Here is a 25,420-nt window from a genome sequence, read left to right on the forward strand (position 1 = left end):
CTAAACTGAACTGGACTGGACTGGTCTGGTCTGGTCTAGTTTCACTGTCTGGTGCTGTTTTGCACTAAATGTTGCTCATGTGCACTTTATAAAGTGTTCTAGCTAGTTTTGTGTCATCTTTTGTTCGTTTATGTAGTTTTATGTAGCACCTTGGTCTTGTGGGAAAGCTGTTTTGTTTCACTCTGCACTGTAATGTATACACTGACCAGGCATAACTGTATGACAGGTGAAGTGAATAATACTGATTGTCTCTTGATCATAGCACCTGTTAGTGGGTGGGATATTATTAGGCAGCAAGTGAACATTTTGTCTAGAAAACTGATGCGTTGAAAGAAAGTTTGACTGCATCTCTTGTGGGATGTTCCCAGTCTGCAGTGGTCAGTATCCAAGTGGTCCAAGGAAGGAACAGTGGTGAACCGGCGACAGGGTCATAAGCAGCCGAGGGTCATTGATGCAAGCGGGAAGTGAAGATTGGCTCGTGTGGTCCGATCCAATAGACGAGCTTCTGTAGCTCACATTTGTGAAGAATTTAATTGCTCCTAATGCAGGTCAGGACTGTTTGGGCAGCAAAAGGTGGACCAACACAATGTTAGGAGGTGGCTATAAATTTATGCCTGATCGGTGTATATTTGGAATGACAATAAAAGCCTGCATGACTTGACTTGAAACATCTTGCTGTCTTACCAGGAAGGCTGGTGTCCAGAAGCTCCACATACTTATCCAGTGAAATCAGCACTTTGTAACCAGCACAGTTGATGCTTCCTTTGGGCTGAAGCCCTCGATCATGGGCCTGGATACAAATAAAAACAAATGCCTTTTTATATTTCATGATTAAAATTAGCATCTCCAGTGATCAGTATTGGTAAACATGGACATGGATAAAACAATTATGACAAAAATGTATCAGTGTTAAATTAGCTTAGTCATAAGGGGCCTCTACCATTAATTTAAATAAAGATGAACATTTACTACTATATTATTAGAATAAATTAAATTACCAGGTAATTCACAATTGACAGAATTGTCTTCTAGAATGGTTCATGAAACTACAGATTACAAAGCAAGAAATCTCAGATTATTCCTTAATACAAAATCAAACAACCTTCATGGTCCTCTGTCTTTTGGACAGAAATTAGGACTAAAAGACTGGAAGAGCCATGCCAAGAGTTTGATTCTGTGGTTGTTGTGATATTTGTGTGAATTAAAATGTAAGTTTTGGATCATTACTTGCTGGAGGATGCAACCATGACCCACTTCTTGGTCATATTTTCAAACTAATATCTAGGTACTGCATTTAATTCAGCCCCTGGAGCCTCTAAAGAAAAAAAAAAAAAACTTTACAGCACAATTTAACAGGCTCTTTTCAGTGTAATCATGCTTTTATTTATATTAAATCCACCAGCTTTGTTGCGCAAAAGCTATTTGTGTTAGAATCTAGAAAACTATAAGCATTTGCATTACAATATGCAATTAGAAGAATGGACAGTCTGCATTTAAGCTCCCAAATATTATATTAGATTTGCTTTATTTCCATTTGCACCTTTTAAATGTCAGATATTTTGCTCAAAAATCTACCATTTACTGTTAACAATGATCCAGGGAGAAAAACTTTTATTTTAACAAAATAAAACTGTCTCCTTATACACTATATTGCCAAAAGTTTGCGGACACCTGGTCATAAATCACATGGGCTTTTTGAGCATTGCATTCCACATTTAGTCCCAAATTGCTTTTATAACTCCCTCTACTTTTCTCCTAGATATTAGTGTGTGCTTGTGGACATCAGCCACAAGGGTGTTAGTAAATTCAGGTAGTGATGTAGGTGAGGTGAGGAGGCCTGGGGTGTAGTCAGCATTCTAGTTCATCCCAATGGTGTTCAGTAGGGTTGAGATCAGAGCTCTATAGCAGGCCACTCAAGATGTTCCTCTTAAACACCATATCTTCATTAAGCTCACTTTGTGCACAGGGGCATTGCCAAGCTGGGACATGTTTGGGTTTCTAAGTTCAAGTGAATGCATTTTTTTTTAATTATACAGCATCCTGAGATGTCCTGTATAAAGGAATAAGGGTATAAGGTGTCCCAATAAGTTAGGGACAAGCATCCCTATTTAATCAATTGAATTAATAAGTTTCATTTTGTGCAGAAAATCTAGGGGTGCCTATATATTTTATTTTATAATACATTTAATCCATTTAAGATTTAAAAGATTAGATTTCCCTCATATGTTTCAAAACACTTTGAAAGTCTTTTCCCATTTTTTTTCAAGGGTACCATTAATTCTAATGGACATTAGAGGGTAAAACAGGTGTCATACAATGAGCGCTAAAGTCACACAATGTAAAATTTACAGAAATGAATGAAAATGTTGCTGCTACAGCTGCGTGGGCTAGCATGGTATCTTGTAGGCTTAGTTTAGCTGGTAGCTCAACAAATGAATCTTGAATTAGCGATGTGTGGCATTACTACGCTACATCTGTGATAATTGACCAGTGTTTACACACACGCACACACACACACACGCACACACACACACACACACACACACACACACACACCTTTTTACTCCTTTGTTTTAAAACCTAAAATGATTCATAGGAATGAATGCAGTCAACAACAGGACATTATAGTCTTTATTTACATTAGACTTAATGAACCACCAGCTGCAACAGGAAAAGTCTGATAGGTATGGTGGTAAGATAACACAGCCACTTGCAAAATGGTGGAGTGTACAGGGTCAACCGGCAGCAGGAAAAAGTGTGCGTCCCAAGTCATCCAAGGCATGGGAGCATTTTATATTAAACACAACAAAGAAGCCTGAGCATGGAAGTACCATAGGTACCATAGCAATGCACGAGCACATGAAAAGAAAACACTGGTTTCACAGATGAAGGTGAAACATCAGCACGGAAAGCAAAAACTGTATAATCCTAATCATGTGAAAATGGTAGAGTTTAATAAAGCGCTATTGTGTAAACTGTTTGTTTGATAACTTCAGGACAGTCGCACTGGATCTGTTCTATCATGACTTACGAGCATCAGGTTGCGCAATCAGCTCGCTCGTGAGTAACGACAGAACAGATTCACTGCAAACAAACACTAAATCTGAAAGCAGCAAATAAAGGCAGCAGTAAACGATACAAATTTTAGCCAATACTGTGGTTTTTAACAAATGCTTATGCATTTGTACACCAATGCATAAAACTTTCCTTTTTATAATTAAGCCTGTAAGCTCGCTGTACTTCTCTGGTCCATTCTCTTTTTATAGCATTTGTCTACAAAAACAGTGACTTATCTGTGATTTACGTGATTTACTGCGGCTTTACTACATTCAAATGCTTGTATACAAAGTTTGTATATTTAATTTATGCATATATCATTTAATTATTATACTACATTAAATTAATTATTAGTTAATTATAATTATTAATTCTACATGCTTATATCTTTACAACTAAACTAAATGTCTGTGTATTTTTTTCAACAACAATTGTCAAAAGAATGTTGCCTTATATTTTATATTGAATATTTTAAGGTTGTCAACTTGCTACTAAACAACTTAAAATAATACAAATGTTAATTTACACAAATTGTACTCAACTGCTGTCCTTTTTTCAACCCAGCATGAGTGACTGTGTTCCAAGGAGAATCCCCCTCAACAAGCAGCCAATATAAGCTTTAAAATGTCTAAATTAAAAGATAATTAAACTCAATATGTAGCTTTTGCATTTTTCTAAGTACACTTTTCTACTTAAATACCCTTAATTAAAGTAATTAGTTTTAAGCAAAACATCTAAGATTTTTTTAACCAGATTAATCATTTATTTGAAAGAATAAAATAATAATAATCGTCTGATTAATTAATTAACAAAATAATTGTTAGTTGCAGCACTACATAAAATAAATACATTGCTATGTTTTGCTGAGGGAATATTTTTTGGAAGAAAAACGATACTCCAGCACAGTTTCAGAGACACAGTTTATGGTAACATTATTTGTCCATGGCATTTATGCAAAACTGCATATTCAATTTAAAGTGAATGACCCAGTCTGCAAATTGTCTTTGTTCCCAAATCGCCCCCCTGCTAGTTACCTGCTTGCTTTCGTAGTAGCTGATCCTGTATGAATCTGGGACGAAAAGAAAACGATTCCGCCATTTTTTGTTCTCCTCTATAAACTGCAGCAGCATGCCTGAGAAGATCGACTTGTTCTCTAGAGGCACCTGAAAACATTACAATAAAAGCAAAATGAGAGCAAATTCCAAGCTACCTATCGATTCTATTAAGGTCAACTTCAAAATATGTTACATGCAAAAATTTGTTTTCCCATAATTTTTTACTGTACACAAAAATTACTCCCTGGGAGTACTTTAGTTAGTACAAAGGATAGAACTCTAGGTGCTAAATAATCATGAACATGGAAAAAAAACAAAATTTAGCAACTCTACTTGTCTAGACATGAACCAGCTTGGCTTCTGTAGCTAATGCTTTATAGTGTTTGATTTAATTAACTGTATTTATGCAAATTATTTAGCTGAAGATGGCTTATTGGACCAAAGGTTAGCTAGATTGGCGACATAAATATTCAAGGCCGAAATGTTCAAAGACAGATAAGAGAGCCTCTGAAGCTAGTCAACGGTGTTAACCACCCATTTCAGTAATCTTATTTATAGCAACTAACTTATTATTAACAGTCAAATATTAAGATGCAAACAGTTGCAATCATTCAGTCATTTTAAATGATTATCTGGATATTTTGTACGCTAAATTCGTTAGATAGCTACAGTAGATAATCATGCAGATTTTAAAGCAGGTTTTCACAACAGCACAAACAGTGGTGCAGGTAATCCTTCATTACTGTCAAGAATGAAAAGTCAGCCAGCCAAGAACCAGCTCAAAACTGCACAGATGGCATGACAGGGGTTTCCTGGCAAACTGTCTTTTTCCCATGGAGTGCACTTGGCAAGTCATGACACATTGCGAAGAAAGTAAAGATGGAGGAATTACCTTGCGGTGCAGGAGCTGAGGTTGAGGTCCTCCTCCTCCCTCCACGTCATAGCGCACCTTGTTAAAAAGTGCCACGGCGTATTGCTGCTCATAGAGGCGCCTGAACTCGTCCAGGACTTCGGCTGTCCTTGCTGGACAAAACACACATACAAAATTTAGATATGTGAGATGAAAAAAAACTGTATGTATGTGATGTTTGGTCAAGATTCGTCAAATCAGCGGTGTGGTGGTTATAAAATGTAGTAATTTGCATCTGAATATATCTGAATTTATACACGCAAACACATACACACTAATCCATGCTAGTGAGTGGGTTTAGCGCATCCACAAAGAGTTAAAGATTAACAGCAATTCACATTCTGCTTTTGGTTTTTAATCAAAAAGTACAGTTTGCATTGCTTGTGCTTCACAGCTCAGGGCACTTGCCTGCATGAGTCACTGTGCCAACGCTGAAGTCGGCATTGGGAACCATGCCAGCTCTTTATTAACCTGTTTGTATTCCTGAAAAAGCCAAAATTTCACAAGATATACAAAAGAGACGATCCAAATCTGTGTTAAGAGCCTCACTTGTGAAAGTATTCTCAATAGGGTGTAGGCTCTGGTAGGGATCCAGGGAGGGGGGAAAGGGAACATTCCTGCCCGTTTGTTTAAAATGCTTTGAGCAAGAGAAGAGCATGATGAATGCAGGGCAGAGAGGAGAGAAACACAGAGCTGGAATCTGTATGCATAGGGGGGAGGTGTATGATGAGATCTGATAAAAGGTCACTAGGGTCACATTTTGTACTCGGACAGTAAGAAACATTTCTAGTAATAGTTCTAGTAAGTTCCTAGACATGTCAGGAACACAAATTAGTCAGAGACTAACACTTCACAGATTTGCTAGGTATGCATGCACAATATCAACAGTGCAAACAAAAAAAAGCTCCTCAAAAGTTCCTCATTCTCATTGGTTGACAGGTGTTGTTCAAATATGACTGATGTCTTCTTTTAGAAGTTGTTCATTTAACAACACTCAAAGATTCTCCACTGTCAGCTCTTTGTCAGAAGTAAAGGAACTACTGCACTGCATCTATTCTGCTTTTAGCATCTTGTTGACTAAAACAGCTGGAAAATGTTCCCAGCATTAAACATAATTACAGGCAAAGTATGACGTGTTGTTGAATAATTTGCAAATTTCTGTTGAAAAACACTTCAGGACATATGCGGTACATGTAAAAAAGCTCCAGTTAATAATTGTATATTTTCCTATAACACCACACCCTGTTGTGGGTTTATTTTTTTTTTTAACTTGCACAATATTCTTTAAGAAATCTGGAATTTTCTATGCTTTCATTTAAAATAACCTGTTTGGAACCTGGAATATATTTTGATAACCTGCTGCTTGCCATTTCCTCCCTGTTGCTAAAACCTCAAGTTTTAAAACACAAAAATCACAATTACACACTTTTACTACCAAACTATTTTTATAATTATGTGAATTATAGTGAATTAAGGTTCGTAAGGATTTAAAAAAAAGGTCCTATAAAAGTTAATAATTTTAGTTTCACTTTATATCCAAGATTCACTCCGTTCCACAAGTTCTCCAATGGTTACCACCACAGCTTCTTTCTCTGCATAGGCCCTTTACATTTGTGTAGCATAAACCATGTTCATTCAAAAATTAATGCCAAACATATATATATGGTGGAGAGTTATTCCACTTGTGCTGAATCTCATCGCACCAAAATAACATCTCTTTATCAAGTGAATTTCCATTATACTTCCATCATACAGTACTTTCTCCGAAAAGAATGTGGTGTATGTTCATATTTGTGCCATTTAGCCCTTATCCAGAATGACGTACAAAAGTGCTTGGAGTCTCTAGCAATGAATAAATCTACACTGATACGCTAGATTACAAACTTAAGATAAAAATACTAAAGGTGCACCGCCATAAAAATGCGATAATTGAGAAGGATTACAATGTCCATTTCTGAAGCTCAGTATAACTATGGTGGATGAGTACTAGAGCCTACTGAGGATAAAATAATAAACAAGAAATTAAAGCATGTAGAAATTACATCAGATGAAAGAGACTGGGCAATTAAGTGTTAGGAAAAGTGGAAGAGGTATATCCCAGTGGTTAAGACGCTGGATTTCTGTTTGGAAGATTTTGAACTCAAATCCCTAAACTACCAAGCGCTCACTCGTGCTCCCTGAAGCAATACCCTTAACCCTCGACTGCTCATTTGGATCAATTAGATCTTTGTAAGTCACTCTGGAAAGGGGAGTCTGCCATATACTTTAATGTAGATGCAAATATCTAGTCAATGAAAAGTTCTTCATTTAAGACTAAACATGTTCTTGCTAAAAGAACCTCAACAAATTCATTTAAACAAGAGGGAAAGTTGCAATTTCCCAACTTCTGACCTTTCCAGAAACTTAAGGTTTTAGTCTATAATCCAAATTTTTTTTATACCCATTTACCACAGAGACAAAAATTTCAACCCTGACCAGAACCTGCATTGCCATCGGTCATTAAATATGAAAAGAACTTCACAAAATGCAAACAAAAGTGCAAACAAACTTGGCAAAATAGTTTTTTCTGATTATAAAATGGGTTCCAGCACCACATCTCCAAATCCTTCACATATTAAGTAGATCAAATAGCAGTAATAATTTACAAAATAATATAGAAAATGTTTTAAAAGTAAGAGATCTACTATAGTGCTCGGAAAATAGTTGCAAGCCTCAATATAGACATTACTTAATCATCTCATTCCTTTGCATTCTAATGTAGTGCTCATATCTTAATCATCTCATGCCTTTGTGTTACTAAGTTTTGACCATGACTGAAGTATCCTGTGCTTTTGTGTTAAGTCAAGGATATGATTTAAATATTTGTTTTATCTCAAATCTAAGTATCTAATATCTCATTTGCATGCCTGTTATGTAGTGGCAATGCATAATGATGATTTTGTTCACAAGTGTTATGAACATGTCTTTTTTTATTCTTTATTTTTTATCATTCCAAAATAATTTGGAACAAGGCTATTTCTTTTAATACATGAATTACATTTTGATAAATGGCTCTAACAAAAAAATTAATAAATATTCAAATAAAGAAAATATTTAACATTGAACCAATTGTAACATTTAAATAAAAACATTAAATATTTTATATATACACACATACATCTATACACTCATGTATAATATCTATATGTTCTACATATGTTTATGCTATGCCCCTATAAGTCATTGAAGATCAGATCCAAAGCCATACATGGCATTAGGCTCATGCTGTGTGTGTATATGTTCTTGAAGTGGGAGAAGGGCATCTAAAAAGATAAATTAGTCATAGCTCATGGAGAACATTCAGGATGTGTGTGTGAAATGTATGCTCGCTGTGCTAACCGCTGTCTCAAAACCCTATGCAACATGACTTGCTCTGTATACTTAAAGCAAGCAATGGCCTGCAAACATTGTTATTTAATATAATTCATTTTTATTTGTGTACTGCTTTCAACAATGAACATTGTCTCAAAGCAGCTTTACACAGATAATTATTAAACAGTTTCCCAATGTTCATTGTGAAGCTTCTCCTTCAGGTTCTCCGAGCCCTGAGGTGTGAGAATAAAACCAGGCCTCATTGTTTTTTATGGCCTCTTTCAAACGGACATCTCTGTTAGTGTTGCTTTAATAGAGGATGATTAAAGACTTTACTGACAGCATGAGCCGAACTTTTAGTAACACATAAGAAAAAAGCAGTGCCTGGGACTGCAAGCAGGAGTGAAGTTCCTTTCGCCATCTTTATTGGTTTATCCTTCTTAGGGGAACACTTATGGATTTAACAATACAACAAAGTTTTTTTACCCAAAAAGGGTTTCTGACTAGATGGAATTGGAAAAACTCCCTTTCAAGTAAAACTTTCTAACATTTCTAAAACTTTGAGGTTCACCCTTAAAATGGAGTTTTCCTGTTAGAAAATGCTTAAATCGTAATCAAAATCAAGTTTATTGGCCAAGTGTGGGGACACACACAAGGAATTTGGTTACAGATGTTTAGCTAGAAACCATCTCATGAACTACATTAAAATTACTCTTCAGAAAAGGTTTAATCAGAGACTTCGTTTGATGCAATGCGATTCTATTGATTGCAGCCTATTTAATTTTAAATGTGTAAAGCTTTCTGGCACTACAGAGGGAGTGACGCTGCACGATTAGCAAAAAAGTCGGAATAGCGAGAAATAAAGACAGAATTACAAGGAAAAAAGTCAGAATTAGGCAATTTTTCTGTGGCGGAAACGGACTTTTATATGAATCTTCTCCTTGACCCTTGCTGTTTTCTCCCCATTCCTCCCTTTTTTCATTCTGCAGCGTCTTGTTTTCCTGTCTAGAACACTCCAGAGTTTAGCGGGTGGTGCATCAGTAATAATGGTCTTCGGGGAAATACGTTGCCCCGTGTGTAGTTAAATCTAACAAACAAAGTTATTTGCTTTAATGATTTCTTGTATTGGAATTACTCAAGTATTTGTTTCAGCCCTAATAAGAACCCCACTACAGAGGAAAGAACCCTTTAAAGGTGTAACCATACAACAGAAGTCTTTTTTTACTTAAAATATTATTAACAATGATACGGATCACTTTAAAAGCAATAAGTGGATTATGTTTTTATTATTTATTAATGATGTGCCAATATACACAGAAAACACTATTTAGAATAGTGACTAGAAAGTACTGGAGAACAACAAACAGTAATACAGGAGTACAGTTCATGAGAAGGGCCTCGGGAATGGGAGAGACAAAGTGTGTGTGTGTGTGTGTGTGTGTGTGTGTGTGTGTGTGTGTGTGTGTGTGTGTGTGTGTGTGTGTACGTCTGAGTCACTTAGTTTCATGTGATACTTGAAATGGCACTTCATCCCTGCCTAAGACACAAACCAGTGTAAACCGGTAAGAGAAAAAGAATCATTACCAGCACAGGAAGTGATGCAAGCAACATTTAAAGTACAAAGCATGAATAAAATCATATATACAGATCCTCTTTCCATACATCTGCATTTGTATCAAGTTTCCACACACATCTCCACATCTTGCACAATTTAGACAAAATCTATGAAAATGCCTGACTGAGACTGTTATAACCTATACCCCACTTGGTTCACTGTGTTTTATCTGCCCTGCCGCCCCGCCCGCCATTTCAGCCCTGCAATCCCAGCTCTCTTGCAGTCCCAGCTACTCCACTAGTTTCAGTAAATGAGAAAGGGCATGTATCAATGCAGTTTAATTTGGCTCTGTACACAAAACTGGTTGATAGTGCATCATTCCTCTGGATTGTCCCACATCACTAATCACCACTGTTCTAGATGACCACTAATAACCTTTATACCTAATGACAAATTACTAATCACCATTATTTCTGAAGGCCAGTCACTGATCACCATTGCACCCAACGAATACATATTAAGAAAACATGTTTCCAAAATCTAATCACAGATCAACCTTGTTCCTAAATACCAATCACTAATCACCATGGTTCCCAAATAAATCACTGATATAATCCGATCAAATAAGTTCTGTTGTTCCCAACAACCAATCACCAACCATCATCACTTCAAATGGCTAATCATAGTTTACTGTTGTTCACAAGAAAAATCATTCATCAGCAATGTTTCAGCCAAAAATGCACTTTTTTTTTTGTTTGTACTAAACTCTTTGTGATTTACTTTTCTCCCCAACCCCTCACTACTACTGCTTCTTGTCTTCATAAACATGACTTCTATACACAATGTTTTGATATGCAAATTAACAATATAATACTATGAATATAAAAATGATTGGAGGATATCGGATCATTTCCATGACCTTCGTTTGGAGCTGGTAAACCTGATAAATGGAAATCTCGATATATAGAAACCTCTAGACACAACGCTACCTGAGAAAAATACTAATACTGTATTAAATCAAAAACCTGGGAATATGATGCCATAATTCCATTTTTGTCATTAAATGAATGCTAGTTCATCTAGTCCGCTAGCTGACTAGCTCTGGAAATACGAGCATTTTTTTTTTTAAAGGTTGGAGTTATAGAAGGGTCAGTGAGGTAATTAAACCACTTTATTTATTTATTTATTTATATTTATATATACTATTTTATTGGTTAAAAATAAATGAAAGTTAAATAATATATTTATAGACATTTTTAAATAAGCTTGTGGATATTGTAGAATTACTGCAGTCAGCAAACTGAGCATTCATGTCCTGGTAAATTCATCTCTGAGCCTTGCAATCCTTAGGGAGATCATCTCGCTCTGCAAGCAGGAAATCCCAAATGAAGTTTCAGGCTTTGACGAAACCGCTTTTAGGATCACCCCAGACCCAGCATGCTCAGTTACTGCTGCCTGGTTTATATAATTATAATAATTTTTCCAAAAACATTGTAGAATTCAGGTCAGTTTTACAGAAATACAGGCAAAGAGTTGAAATATTATAGATTTGGAAGTGTGGCAGGTTTCCAGCTACGACAATATAATTAATTATATCACAGTTATATTTTTCAATGTTACAACAGGAATTCAAATTATAAGAGCTATACAAAAGGACACAGAAAATCTTTGAAATGTGTAATTATGAGGTATGTTATTATGTAAAACCATAGTCAGCCTTAGGGCAACCATTTCAGCGCAAACATAGGAGTGAAACACTACATTTTAAATTATTTTTCATTATTCTATTTCATGAACCGGTGCTTATCAGCTGCTTAATGCTAGCCTTGTTTTTGTCCTGATGCTTGCTTGTTAATGTGCTAAGCTCTTCACATATGCTAATTGTCCTGAGAGCCCCACCAGTGCTGACTCCACCACTGAGCACAAGCATGACCTGATCATGGAAACTTTTAAACATCATCACACAGACATGCGTTAAAGGAAACTCTTTAGGTAATGGACTGGTTCTTCTGATCATTATCGCCATTATAGCCTTTTTTTTTTTTTTTTTTTTTTTAAACAATTCTTTGAAATTCCAGCTGAGTGATTTCTACATCGTTTTTGAGTGACTTCAGATCAGCACTGTGGGTGACTAAGAATTTGCTTGCTGGTCAAAAAGGACAACACGCAGAGATTTCCCTACACTTTGAGAGCTATACTGATAATAAGGGAGGGGATTATCTATCTTAAACATTGTGTTGCATAAGACGTTAAACATTTAGCAAGAATTGACAGCTAGATATGCTTACTTCATGAAGCAACACACCCACTCCCCGCTGGTTGCCCCGTAAAAACCATTTGGCCTTGAGGCTAATATGCTACTGTGGTATTTCCTGTTGAAGCTCTGTCTTACTTTTGACCTGTGACCTTTTAAAGCTCCATATGGAGGTAAATTCCAGTGTTACAAGCTCTAAATTGAATTCTGCCAAATCTTGCAGAAATGAGTGCTTTGTATAAAATAAGCAAAGAAACAAAGCTCATGGGCAACTCCACAGGAAGTGCTGGAGTTAGCTTCTATTCTTATGCTTCACTGGATGATGACCTCATCGTCTAAGGCAACAGAGGATGGTAGGAATGAATAATTCATGACAAATCCTTGACTTTGGTGTTCTGAAGTCTGATAAAGAGAACATTTTAAAAACTTAATCCAAATGTTCGGGTTATGGCTTATTCACAATGTTCTTGCAAGCCATATCAAGGACAGGGAGTGGTTTCTGAAGCTGCATCCCAACAAACGCCCACACTGCCACACTTACACACACCAGACAACAATTGGGCTAAAATGTATATCTGTATAATTTTTTTTTTTTAAAAGTGGTCAATCAGTTAAGAGATGCTGGTATCAAAACGTTTGCTTTGATTAAAGCATACTGTATAGTCTCTATTTTTTCCAACTTGTCCCAAAACCTTATTGTGTTAAGGCTTAAAAGTAGAGTTGATTTAATCATCAGCATGCTTTTGGATTGTGAAGGAAACTTTTAAAGGAACCATCAGATAACCCAGATGAATAAAAAGAGAACATGTAAAACATTGCATAGACAGTGAACTAAACTCAGGCTCAAACCCAAGACCTTGTAGCAATAAGGCCACAACTTGACCTGCTGTGCCACCCTGAGAACATTGCTCCAGCTGGATAGGAAGCAAATTAAACACCAATGTTGTTCAGCTACATTTGTGAGCTACAAAATAGTCAATGGAAAGAGCATTTTTGGCATGGGATTTAACGCTTGAATTAGGTCTAAATGATCCCTATGTCGAGTGATGTGCTATCCAGCCACACTCCTCCCTTTACAGTGGTAAATCTAATTCCTGAGATGCCATCTTAAATATATGTTTAAATGCAGTACCCTTTATTTCTTTACTCCCTCACACCCTCCTTAGATCAGAAACCCTCGACAGATCTGAATTATATTTCAGTGAGGTGTGAAACTCATCTGTGATTATTTTCTAAACCAATAACAGCAATAACGTACTTTAGAAATACATATTAAAATAATAATGTTCTTTGGAGGACGGCACCCACATCAGTAAACCTTTGATCAGACATGGTTAAAGATTGACCTGAACTGATTGTTCCGAGTCAAATAAGTACGTGTTGGATCTAGCTGTGATTCATGAAACACCCAGAGATTCTGACCTGGAAAAAGAAGTTTAAATTGGACGATCACATCAGATTAGGAACCGTAGTACTAGTGCTGCATGAGCAATATATTTGGCACCCCTGGAAAGTTCATTATGGCAACCAGGGTTTGAGGAAACTCACCATCTGCTCAGGTGACTCATACCAGTGGGTTGGTTTTAACATCATGGTTGAAAAGGAGAAGAAAAAGTGGAAAAAAATACAACCACTGCATAAGTAGAGAGTCTATTAAACACTGTTTTTTTTCCCTTTCTTTCTATATAGGAAGGGGAAACAGCGCGCCACGTCGCCACACTGAAAAAGTGCACCAACATCGAGTCCCAACAGGATCCACACTCCCTGTACACTGGTGTTTAATAAAAAACCATAATAAAAGCACTATGTGTTAGGAAATGAGGTCATGATGAATTCCAGCCTTGGAGAAAAGTACATTTATGAATTTATGATTTAAGATCCACAACAGGATCGCAGGGTGTGAAGTGTGCTTCTTGTTTGTTTGTTTGTTAACAGAAGTCGGATCTGTAAACACTCACCTGTAATGATCTCCCGTTTGCCTTCATCCAGGTGGCTTGAGATCAAATCCCCCATTGCGACCAAATCAGCGATATATATCCAGTCTCTTCCGTTTCAGAAAACTTTCCAAAGGCAGCTGCTTACTTTTTCTTCTCCGGCGCTTTTCTCTGCAAACCAGACAGTGGAGAAGCGATGAAGTGAGTCACAAGGAACGAGAAGCTCAGTTCATCATGGAGCGTGTACGGGACACACCCTCAACTATGATTGATGGTGTTTTATCGAGGCCCTGCCTTTCTAAGGACCAGTGCTTATGGCCAAGGTGGAGTTTTAGTACAGGAGGTAAAGAGTAAGAGTGTGTGTGTGTGTGTGTGTTTAACCACACCCTTTAATCACGGGTGGAGCTTCGGTTTTCATCCTAAACATAACAGAATTTACGGACAGCCCTGATTAATGCGAGCCCAGTAAAATATAGGTTACGCATCCCAGTGCACAAAATACAAGTTGACCAGAGCTGAACTTGTGACGTAACACATTGTGACGTAACAACGCGCTGGTACGAGGATTCAGATGTTCAAAGTGACTTTGAAGAAGACGAAGCAGGAACCAATTCATGATTGTCATTTAAATGTATAAATCTCATTTCTTTTAGTGTTTATTCCCTTCTACAACACACATCTACTGTGCATCAGAATCACATAAAAATATGTCTGTGTATAAAAAATGTAGATTTTAAGTCTGAAAAAAAAAAATGACTACCCTGAAAATGAATTGATCTAGATAACAGCCTTTGTTCCCTCAAATGTAAATTAGATGTCAAACCTGTTCCACGTTTCGTTCCACTTGTTCCAAACAAAAAAAAAACCTCGACTAATAATTACGAAATCCATGTCTGTATTTGCACGATTGGACAAGAACTGGCAAACTTTTTTTTAATTCTTGCCAAACTTTCAAAATATACGTGTGGGATTTTTGCTCAATTGTAGGGGGTTAAAATATGAACTTGGCGCCATCTAGTGCTTAAAGTGCGCAATGGCATACTTAATCAAATACAAATAATTATTTGTATAATTACAAATTATTATTATTTTTTTCTTTTTATTCAGTGACAACAATGATCCTTTGGTGTTCATTTTAAGGAAAACAAGGCAGTACTGTTGCTAATTTTCATCCAAATCTTACAAATTCAAATCTGCACATCACAAAGCCATACTTATAGATTCCACTCTTAAAATATTTTGAACAAAATGTGAATAAATTCAGATTTAGACCTCTGAAGTACATACAAAGCAACTTAATGCAACCAAATAATCTGTTAGTGAACTGATTAATGACGAAAAAACACAGTTAAGACGAATAAGTTTATCTGATTAAAATTCCTGTTGAAATAAAAGGGATAGTATTGATCTCTTATCATACATTAAATCAGATAAATGTGCCATTTAAATGCTTAAATCTGACTATTTTCTTAATCAGATTAAAAATTTTTTGTTCCAAAGCTTTGTTTTGGAATATATGTTTTTGCACATCTACAGTGAGGAAAATAAGTATTTGAACACCCTGCTATTTTGCAAGCCCCCCCCACTTAGAAATCATGGAGGGGTCTGAAATTGTCATCGTAGGTGCATGTCCACTGTGAGAGACATAATCTAAAAAAGAAAAAATCCAGAAATCATAATATATGATTTTTAAACTATTTATTTGTATGATACAGCTGCAAATAAGTATTTGAACACCTGTCTATCAGCTAGAATTCTGACCCTCAAAGACCTGTTAGTCTGCCTTTAAAATGTCCACCTCCACTACATTTATTATCCTAAATTAGATGCACCTGTTTGAGGTCGTTAGCTGCATAAAGACACCTGTCCACCAGAGGCGATTTCTTTAAGACTGCAAGGGAAGCTCGGCTTCCCTTATAATGTCACAAAATTAATGGTCAAATATGTACTATTGTATTAACATTTTATTGACTAAAAATGCGTTAGAAAACGTTCATCTCAAAGACGAGTTCGTTCAGAATCAGTTACATATAGCAGGTCGGCTGACTCGATTTCCTTCTCATACATTCCCGCAGCGTCACAGTGCATTTCCCTATTGAAGCCCAGCGTCCATTGACTTCAATGGGGCTGCTTTGAACGTTTTTTTCAGCGCTTCGAAACTAGACGGTCATTGGATAAACGCTGCGATTATGTCCCGCCCACGGACGCTCAGCGTCTCTGGGGGTGAATGGGGAGTGGGCTGGCCCGGACTCCGAGCTTCTGCGTGATGATTGGAGAAAGACTGCATCTCCTTTTGACTGACAGCGATTCTGTACTATAAGGAATCACTGAAGCTATTCGCGCTCAGTCCCATCGCGGATTTCTCAAGTTCAGTCGAAATAAAAACTGCTGCAACCTATTTCTTTGATATTTGCTTGGCGAAATTGCTTGATTTTCATCATACATTTCACACAATTATACACCACATTCCTTGTTTCAGTTTTACAGAGTTTAATATTTTTTTAGATCGTTCATTCATTCATTCATTCCTTCATTCATGGCCATCACTTTGATTCAGGAAGACTGAGGTCAGAACTTCAAGTCCTGTATTCAGATCAGGACTTGCAGGGTAACAGGGGAAAGCTGTGTGATTACTTGGTGTTCCTTAAAGACATGGAGTTGGACAGTGCAATGCCTCAGCTTTACAAACTGTTCTCATTAGTGGCAACAATTGGAGCTACATCTGCAGGTGTAGAAAGGAGCTTCTCCTGTTTAAAGCGACTCAAGTCCTACACCCGAAACACAATGGGCCAAGGCCGTTTAAGCAGCCTAGCTCCGCTGGCCATTGAGAGGACACTGGTCAAGTCACTTGAAAAGACTCCTAGTTGGTACGACAGGATCACAGACCATTTTCTTGAAAAGGAACGTTGGGCAGAATTTACTTTTAAATAAATAGACAATTTTATGATGTAGGCCGAAAATGAGCTTCCCCTCTCTGACAGACCAGTAGCCGCCACTGCTGTCCACCCCATACAATCAGTAATAATCCAACTACTAACATGGCCAAGACCAGAGAGCTGTCCAAAGACACTAGAGACAAAATTGTACACCTCCACAAGGCTGGAAAGGGCTACGGGGAAATTGCCAAGCAGCTTGGTGAAAAAAGGTCCACTGTTGGAGCAATCATTAGAAAATGGAACAAGCTAAACATGACTGTCAATCTCCCTCGGACTGGGGCTTCATGCAAGATCTCACCTCGTGGGGTCTCAATGATCCTAAGGAAGGTGAGAAATCAGCCCAGAACTACACGGGAGGAGCTGGTCAATGACCTGAAAAGAGCTGGGACCACCGTTTCCAAGGTTACTGTTGGTAATACACTAAGACGTCATGGTATGAAATCATGCATGGCACGGAAGGTTCCCCTGCTTAAACCAGCACATGTCCAGGCACGTCTTAAGTTTGCCAATGACCATTTGGATGATCCAGAGGAGTCATGGGAGAAAGTCATGTGGTCAGATGAGACCAAAATAGAACTTTTGGGTCATAATTCCACTAAACGTGTTTGGAGGAAGAAGAATGATGAGTACCATCCCAAGAACACCATCCCTACTGTGAAGCATGGGGGTGGTAGCATCATGATTTGGGGGTGTTTTTCTGCACATGGGACAGGGCGACTGCACTGTATTAAGGAGAGGATGACCGGGTCCATGTATTGCGAGATTTTGGGGAACAACCTCCTTCCCTCAGTTAGAGCATTGAAGATGGGTCGAGGCTGGGTCTTCCATCATGACAATGACCTGAAGCACACAGCCAGGATAACCAAGGAGTGGCTCTGTAAGAAGCATATCATGTTTCTGGCGTGGCCTAGCCAGTCTCCAGACCTAAACCCAATAGAGAATCTTTGGAGGGAGCTCAAACTCCGTGTTTCTCAGCGACAGGCCAGAAACCTGACTGATCTAGAGAAGATCTGTGTGGAGGAGTGGGCCAAAATCCCTCCTGCAGTGTGTGCAAACCTGGTGAAAAACTACAGGAAACGTTTGACCTCTGTAATTGCAAACAAAGGCTACTGTACCAAATATTAACATTGACTTTCTCAGGTGTTCAAATACTTATTTGCAGCTGTATCATACAAATAAATAGTTAAAAAATCATATATTGTGATTTCTGGAATAGTTTTTTTACATTATGTCTCTCACAGTGGACATGCACCTACGATGACAATTTCAGACCCCTCCATGATTTCTAAGTGGGAGAACTTGCAAAATAGCAGGGTGTTCAAATACTTATTTTCCTCACTGTATATTTTAAATAGATTGCACTATTTACAATCCATTTACAATGTCCCCTTTGAATCTGCAATTGTATTGAATTTGTTTAGTTTTAGGAAATGGGTACATACCCAAACATGCCTAATATAAATCTTACATTGCAATATATTTCTTTTGCATTGTGATGTATAGTATCACCTTTGATAATACTATTAATCCCTCTCAACAAACATGCTTACAGCATTTCAACAGAATGTAGATTTTAATAATCTAATAATCAAAAAGTAATTGTGAACATGGACTCTAGTGGAAAATTAAAGTTACAGTCACAGCTTCAGCTTTAATTCTGAAAGTTACAAAGCACTGACATTGGAGACTCCTTCCATAAATGCTAAGTGAACGTTCCCTCAGATAAAGCATTGCCATATTAATAATTAAAGGGCATTTTTCTGTAATAGAAATAATATAAAATAACATCTATACAAACAAATCAAGTGGCTTTTATTCTCAACAATATACAGTACAGTACACAGTGAAACTAAACAATGTTCTTCCAGGACCAAGGTGGACCAACCAGGTAATAGAAAACGAATTAGAACAAACGGACCTATACACAGAACATTACATAAAGTGCATGTGTGTAAATGTGTGCAAACAATATTTAGTGCAACAAAACAACACAATAAAACTATATCAATGCTACACTGACCAGTACACAGAGATAAATATGACTATAAAATAGAGCAAACATTTTTTTAATATATAATAATAAATGCTGTGTATGTAAACATTTGGTTATGGTTTAGTAGCACCTGTGATTTAACTTCTGCAAGCTGTAAATGAACACACTCCGACTAAACACAATGATGTACGGTAAGGTATGATGAAGTGCATTTTAGAGCATTTTAGAGTTTCATTGGAAACAAATTAAGTTGTTTATCCTGTCACTATTTCAACCCCACCTGAGGACGAGGAGTTGTAATAATGGCAGCCTCAGGTCATCATCCTGAAGATGGCTACTAAGTTGTGTGCTCCTGCTGAGATACAACCTTACTTCCTGTATGGCAGCTTCACTGATCTGAATATGTCTTTACCTGCGGTAGAGCTAGAATAGACTATATCCAGGGTGTCTCAGTCTGGATAATGACCTGAGAATGCAATTATTACAACTCCTCCTTCAAATTCTGTCCAGTCTTTTCCAGATTTGGGTTCACTTCATCTTTATTCAATTCAATTCATTTTTATTTGTATAGAGCTTTTAACAATGAACATTGTCTCAAAGCAGCTTTACACAGATAATGTGGTGATTGGATATACTAAATATGTTCTTTGTAAGTAAGTTTGTCCCTGATGAGCGACTGTGGCAAGGAAAAACTCCCCGAGATGGCAGAAGGAAGAAACCTTGAGAGGAACCAGACTCAAGAGGGAACCTCATCCTCATCTGGGTTGCACCGAATGTCCATTTGAAGCAGATATACGATGTTGCGGGGTGCAGTGATGATGATCAGAAGCAAACTGTAGTCCTGAGTCAGTGTAGGAGACTGTTGACATTAACTACAGTCCAATCAATTCTCAAAGCGCAATTCTCTTTATCACCCTGCTGTTCACCTAGACTTTGTTTAGCTAGACGTTTAGTCCTTCATTTAGAGAATTGCAGCAGTATCTGAGGTTAAAACATCCAAATCATGAAAGAAACCTTGAATCCTTTTGCCTAAAGCTATGGCTCTGGTTTCCTGTGATTGATTATGAATTGTGAATGTGTTGCTCACTGAGTCTGGGTGGTGATGATGATGATGATGATGATGATGATGATGATGATGAAGAATATTAATGGTGGTGCTTTGGTGAGTTTGGACTGAGATTGTAAAGCGCTTGGATTCTGATAAAGATTAGAGAGAGGGGGAGAAAGAGAGGGAGAGGGCGAGAGAGAGAGAGAGAGAGAGAGGAATAGTCGTATTCTGGATCATGGCTCCTCTCGGATTGAAAGCGATTGTCGGAGAAAGTAAGTATTTATCGGTTTAAAACCAAGCAGGTTTCTGTTTTCTTTTCTTTCTAATACACGGAAAAAGCGAACTGGACTTGAACTTTATTGCGATGATTTATGACGCTGTAGTGAATTTGCGATTCTGATGAGCTAATAATGAATGGAGATAACATGATAATAGACTGTCCTAAAAACACGTGATGAATTCTTATTTCATGTCTGTCTAGAAATTAAATAGATTGAATATAGCAGCAATGAAGACTGAATGGCATTTGTTCATATCCTGTAAAATGAATGAGTATTAATCAATAACACACTGACACTTCTCTGATTTATTGAACGCAGAAGATTATTCTTATGATTAGTCTTTCTTTATTACGCTTCTTGTCTGGTTATTATTTTCTGTGTCCACCTGATAAAGCGGATGTACCCTCGCACTAATCCGTCTTCACTGTTGCCAGATGTTATTTTTGTGCATTTAATTCACCTTGGTTTTATAGTCAAGGAATACTCATTTTTTTAGATTCTTACCTGTGATCTCTGTGTATGCTTCCACTGCATTACACTGTTTTAAAATGTTCAAAGTTTGGTTTCATGTTTTTGGGAAATTCTTTAGTTATTGGTCGTGGAAATATAGCTGTAATCTGGCAACCATGTGCCTCAGATTATAAAGTGCTCGTCTGCTTTTATGGACTGCTGGACGAAGACCTCTAAAATAGACCAAAAATGTAAATGTGATCATAACTGGAAATGCTTTTACATCAACTGTTTAGTATAATTGTCCAATAAACTGAGGATGAACATAATTTAATAATAAACATAAATAAACATGATGAGCTGCAAAAATCCTTTTCTACAATGTTACAAAGTGCATTTAAAAGACCTTTCCTGGTTGTTCTTTTTTTTTTTAAGTCACTTTCTGCCACAAATAATTTCCTTTCGAACAAAATAAGAATTTGCCCTGGATTGCAGTTTTCCTTGATTCATCCTTTCACAATTTTAGGAATGTTTCCTCCTCATCTAAGCCTTTCCAAGGTGATTAGACTCGGAACTTGGAGGCCGCTCCTAGCTCGTATATGATAATATTAAAGCTCTGTTTTCGGAGAAAAGATTTTGTTATTAACTCCTAATTTGTTTGGTAACATTAGCGATCTTTACAAACCGACAAAATGTGGTGAAATGAGGACAGTTTTCTTTTACTTAATATATTTGCTTATATTAGTATCTTTAATGTGATCCTTTTATATAAACATTACAACCTTTCTTCTAGCAATGATCATTCAATTCATATAAGGCAAGTCAAGTTTATTTCTATAGTGCTTTTCACAACAGACATTGTCTTAAAGCAGCTTTACAGAATTTAACAGTTAAGGTGAAGGGTGTGCATTTATCCCTGATGAGCAGCCATGGCAACTGTGGCAAGGAAAAACTCCCTTAGATCTTATGAGGAAGAAACCTTGAGAGAAACCAGACCCAAAAAGGGGAACAAATCCTCATTTGGGTGGCATCAAGAGTGTGATTATAGTCTTTAAACAATACAGAACACTGGAGAGAGAGAGAACTAACATGAGCACTGGAATGTAAAATTATGAGTTATGTTCTTTCTACAGCCTTTTACAGTCATTTGTAGTAATAAAACTAGGAGCTACTGGGCAACTCATAAAATAGCTCAACATTTTTGATCATCACAGATCCAACACCAGCTTCTCCATGCCAGAGCCTTTAAACACTCAAAGAGGTCCAATGTCAAAACTCCAATTGGCGCTGGTATGTCTCTGGGTGGTTCGGGATGTTTGCGGGGTCGGCATTTACTTCTTTAAAGGTCCACAATCTTCATAAGGTGGGACATGACTGGGGCTAGAGCAACCTCAGGATGCCTCGGGATAGGGAGAGAAAGAGAAGCAGTGGAGAGGAATTAGTGTAGCTGCTGTTCATGATATTACAGCACAAGTTGATAATGTGCATGTGATCAGATGTACTGGAGCACAAGGTTATGATGTGATGTGTTATGTGTAGGCTTTGCTAAAAAGATAAGTTTTTAATCTGCACCTAACCTGGGAAAGTGTGTCTGAACCCCGAACACTTTTAGGAAGACTATTCCAAAGTTTAGGAGCTAAATGTGAAAATGCTCTACCGCCTTTAGTGGACTTTGCTATTCTAGGAACTACTAGAAGTCCAGAGATCTCAAGGAGCATGACGGATTGTAGCGTGTTAGAAGACTATATTGTGAAAAGCAGGGGTCCTAGAACTGAACCTTGTGATACGCCATAATTTACTTGAATTAACCTGGATAGCTCTCCATTTAAGTCTACAAAATGGTAACCGATGGACCTATAGTGTCAAATGCAGCACTAAGATCTAGTAAAACTAACAGAGAGATGTAGCCTTGGTCTTAAAGCTAAAAACAGGTCATTAGTGATTTTAACTAGAGCAGTTTCTGTGCTATGATGGGGCCTAAAACCTGACTAAAACTCTTCAAAGATATTGTTCTCTTGTAAGTGGGAACATAACTGGGCAAAGACAATCTTTTCTAAAATCTTAGACATAAATGGGAGATTTGAAACGGGTCTGTAATTTGATGGCGTGTTTGAATCCAAATTAGGTTTCTTAATGAGGGGCTTAATAACTGCTAACTTGAGGGGTTTAGGGACCTGACCTAAAGATAGTGAGGAGTTAATAATATTCAGAAGAGGCTCACCAGCTGTATGTAACACTTCCTGAAGTATTTTAGTTGGAATGGGATCTTACTTACATGTTGTTGATTTAGCTTTGGTAATGACATCATACAGATAATGCAACTTTTGACAGAAAGTCACAAAACTACATACATTGCATTCTAATAACCTTAGCCAGTAAAATCCTTAGAAAGAGACAGACATGAGAAAGAGGCTCAACAAATTTATTCTTTCAGAGTTTTCTCTGACTTCTGAAGAAAATAATAAGAAATTATGTAAGAAATTCACTTTTGAAGTGGTTGATTATTTTCAAATAACAGCACATCAAATAATTTTTTATTCCCTTTCTACTACATCAATTTGACAACAGTTACAGCTTACATTAATAATAAACAAATTTCGGTTTATTGTTAGATACAATGTTTTGGAACATTAACAAGACACTAAACAAGACTCGTAGTACACAAATAATCACTAGTTTTAATCACAATTGAGCATTCTGAAGTATTATTAACTATTATTAATATTAAACAGTTAATTCATTATTAATTCATAGTCAAAACCCAAAAAGCACCTGTTAACTAGAGAATTACAGCATTTCCATAATCTGATGTCCTTAGCCAGTCTAATAAAATGTATGTATAGCTCTTGGTTAGTAGACAAATAATGACCTTATTAAACATTTCTGGTGTTCATAGTTTGTTCACCAGTGACTGGAATGTATCCTGTGAAATTAGATAAGATGGGGAGCTGTTGTGTAATCACATTGCTCATGTTTAAGCAACCACACTGCTATGTTGTTTATGTGCCACTTTCTCTTTCAGCTGATTGCAATTCACCTGATTGCACTTGAATTAGGCACCAGTGAAAGCTCGTTCAGCTGGCAAATTTCGGTTGTAGTTTGAAATGTAATAGTCCGACTTAAATAAGGCATTTTATATGTATGACATAAATGTGTCTCTTGGCTCTTGATGTTTTTTCTACGCAAAGAGCAGTATTGCATTGCTTTTTAGAATCAATCAAAATATTCAGAGAAAGGGAGAGAGAGAGAGAGAGAGAGAGAGAGAGAGAGAGAGAGAGAAAGAAAACAAAAATACCAGCTTTGTAAGAGGATTGGAAAGAGATTAAGGCAGTGATTGCTGTGTCTCACTCAGTGAATTAAATAAGAGCTTTTTTCTAATGATGTCATCTTTTTTAAAGCATTGTAGTGCCTTAAGCACAGTAGACAAGAGTTTCTAATGTTGTTTACTTCAATGTTTCAAATCAGTGTAACATTTTTAAGCACAGCACAAATGCAGACAGAGGACACGTCTTCATATTTTCACTATGCATACAATAACATTAATATGCCCACAAAACAATATACTTTCTTTAACCATGTCTCAAACATGCCTTTTTATTTTGCATTAATTCAAAAATCAAAGTGAATTATGAATCAATTAGTTAAAGTCTTATATTTAAGCAATCTCAAACATTCACAGGTCAACACTCCTGCTTAATAAGTAATATTAAATAAAATAAAACATTAAGAATAAATAAGTAGATTTCTCTACACGGTATAAAAAGCTTAATGACAAACAATGGCAAGACTTCACATTGTGAGAGTGCCTGTGGATTGTTTATATACTTGTCTTATAAGAGGCCTTAATGAGCCACACCTAAGGAGAAAATTGGAAAATTTGCTCTCTGCTTGTTATTTGATTTCGTTTGATAGCCGAGTATCCTGTTGGTGCATATAATAAGCATGCGCTTTCAATACTACAGTGAATCCCGAAAGTATTGGCACTTTTTTGGAAAATCAGAGAAGGTATACTCAGCATGAATACCATGCAATTAGTGACACCTTCCTAACAAATATAAACAAACTTTAGGCTAATATCTCATACATATCATTTTTTTACTTTTTGCTTCACTGATAGTATGCCTGACCTAAAAAGTGTTTTTTTTTTTTTTGGTGTCAGCTTTTTTTCTAATTTTCTTTGTGTTCCAACATTTCTAAACTTTAAAAGTTTCAATGTCACACAGCAGCATATTGGATTTATGTATTCTGTTCCAAACACAGTTACTTTACAATAGTAAATGTAATATAATTCATTATAGTATATTATTATGTATTATCAGAAGAAATGGTCTAGACTTCAATCACACTTTAGACTCTGTTCTGCCTGGCAGTCATATGACTTCACCGACTGCAAGTGTGAATCTGTCTCTGTGTGTGAGTGTGTGTGTGTGTGTGTGTGTGTGTGTGTGTGTGTGTGTGTGTGTGTGTGTGAGAATAAGTGCAGGTGTGAGACACTTAACAGATTAACAGGCACACTGGTATATTTAGAGTATGGCTGATGTGCGTTCACTATCACCCACTTTCCAAATCACAGCCGAGCAAGAAGAACATTAAATA

The 25,420-nt window shown here is 36.9% G+C and overlaps 2 protein-coding genes across 2 annotated transcripts in view; one reads left to right on the plus strand and one right to left on the minus strand.

Annotated features, from left to right (window-relative positions):
• Positions 1-14,473, minus strand: part of niban2b (niban apoptosis regulator 2b) — a 42,792-nt gene extending 28,319 nt beyond the window's left edge. Inside the window, exons 1-4 of the mRNA XM_046841585.1 lie at positions 14,141-14,473; positions 5,005-5,135; positions 4,092-4,220; positions 685-790 (exon numbers count right to left, since the gene is read on the minus strand). Coding sequence (XP_046697541.1) covers positions 685-790; positions 4,092-4,220; positions 5,005-5,135; positions 14,141-14,195 — 421 coding nt within the window. The 5' untranslated portion in view covers positions 14,196-14,473. The remainder of the gene's footprint in view (positions 1-684; positions 791-4,091; positions 4,221-5,004; positions 5,136-14,140) is intronic.
• A 5,735-nt stretch (positions 14,474-20,208) lies between these two features.
• stxbp1b (syntaxin binding protein 1b) overlaps positions 20,209-25,420 on the plus strand; it is a 29,879-nt gene continuing 24,667 nt past the window's right edge. The window contains exon 1 of the mRNA XM_046842067.1: positions 20,209-20,365. Within this exon, the coding sequence (XP_046698023.1) occupies positions 20,329-20,365 (37 nt within the window). The 5' untranslated portion in view covers positions 20,209-20,328. The remainder of the gene's footprint in view (positions 20,366-25,420) is intronic.

The sequence above is a fragment of the Silurus meridionalis genome, chromosome 27 (genome assembly GCF_014805685.1).
Source record: "Silurus meridionalis isolate SWU-2019-XX chromosome 27, ASM1480568v1, whole genome shotgun sequence".
Lineage (NCBI taxonomy): Eukaryota > Metazoa > Chordata > Actinopteri > Siluriformes > Siluridae > Silurus > Silurus meridionalis.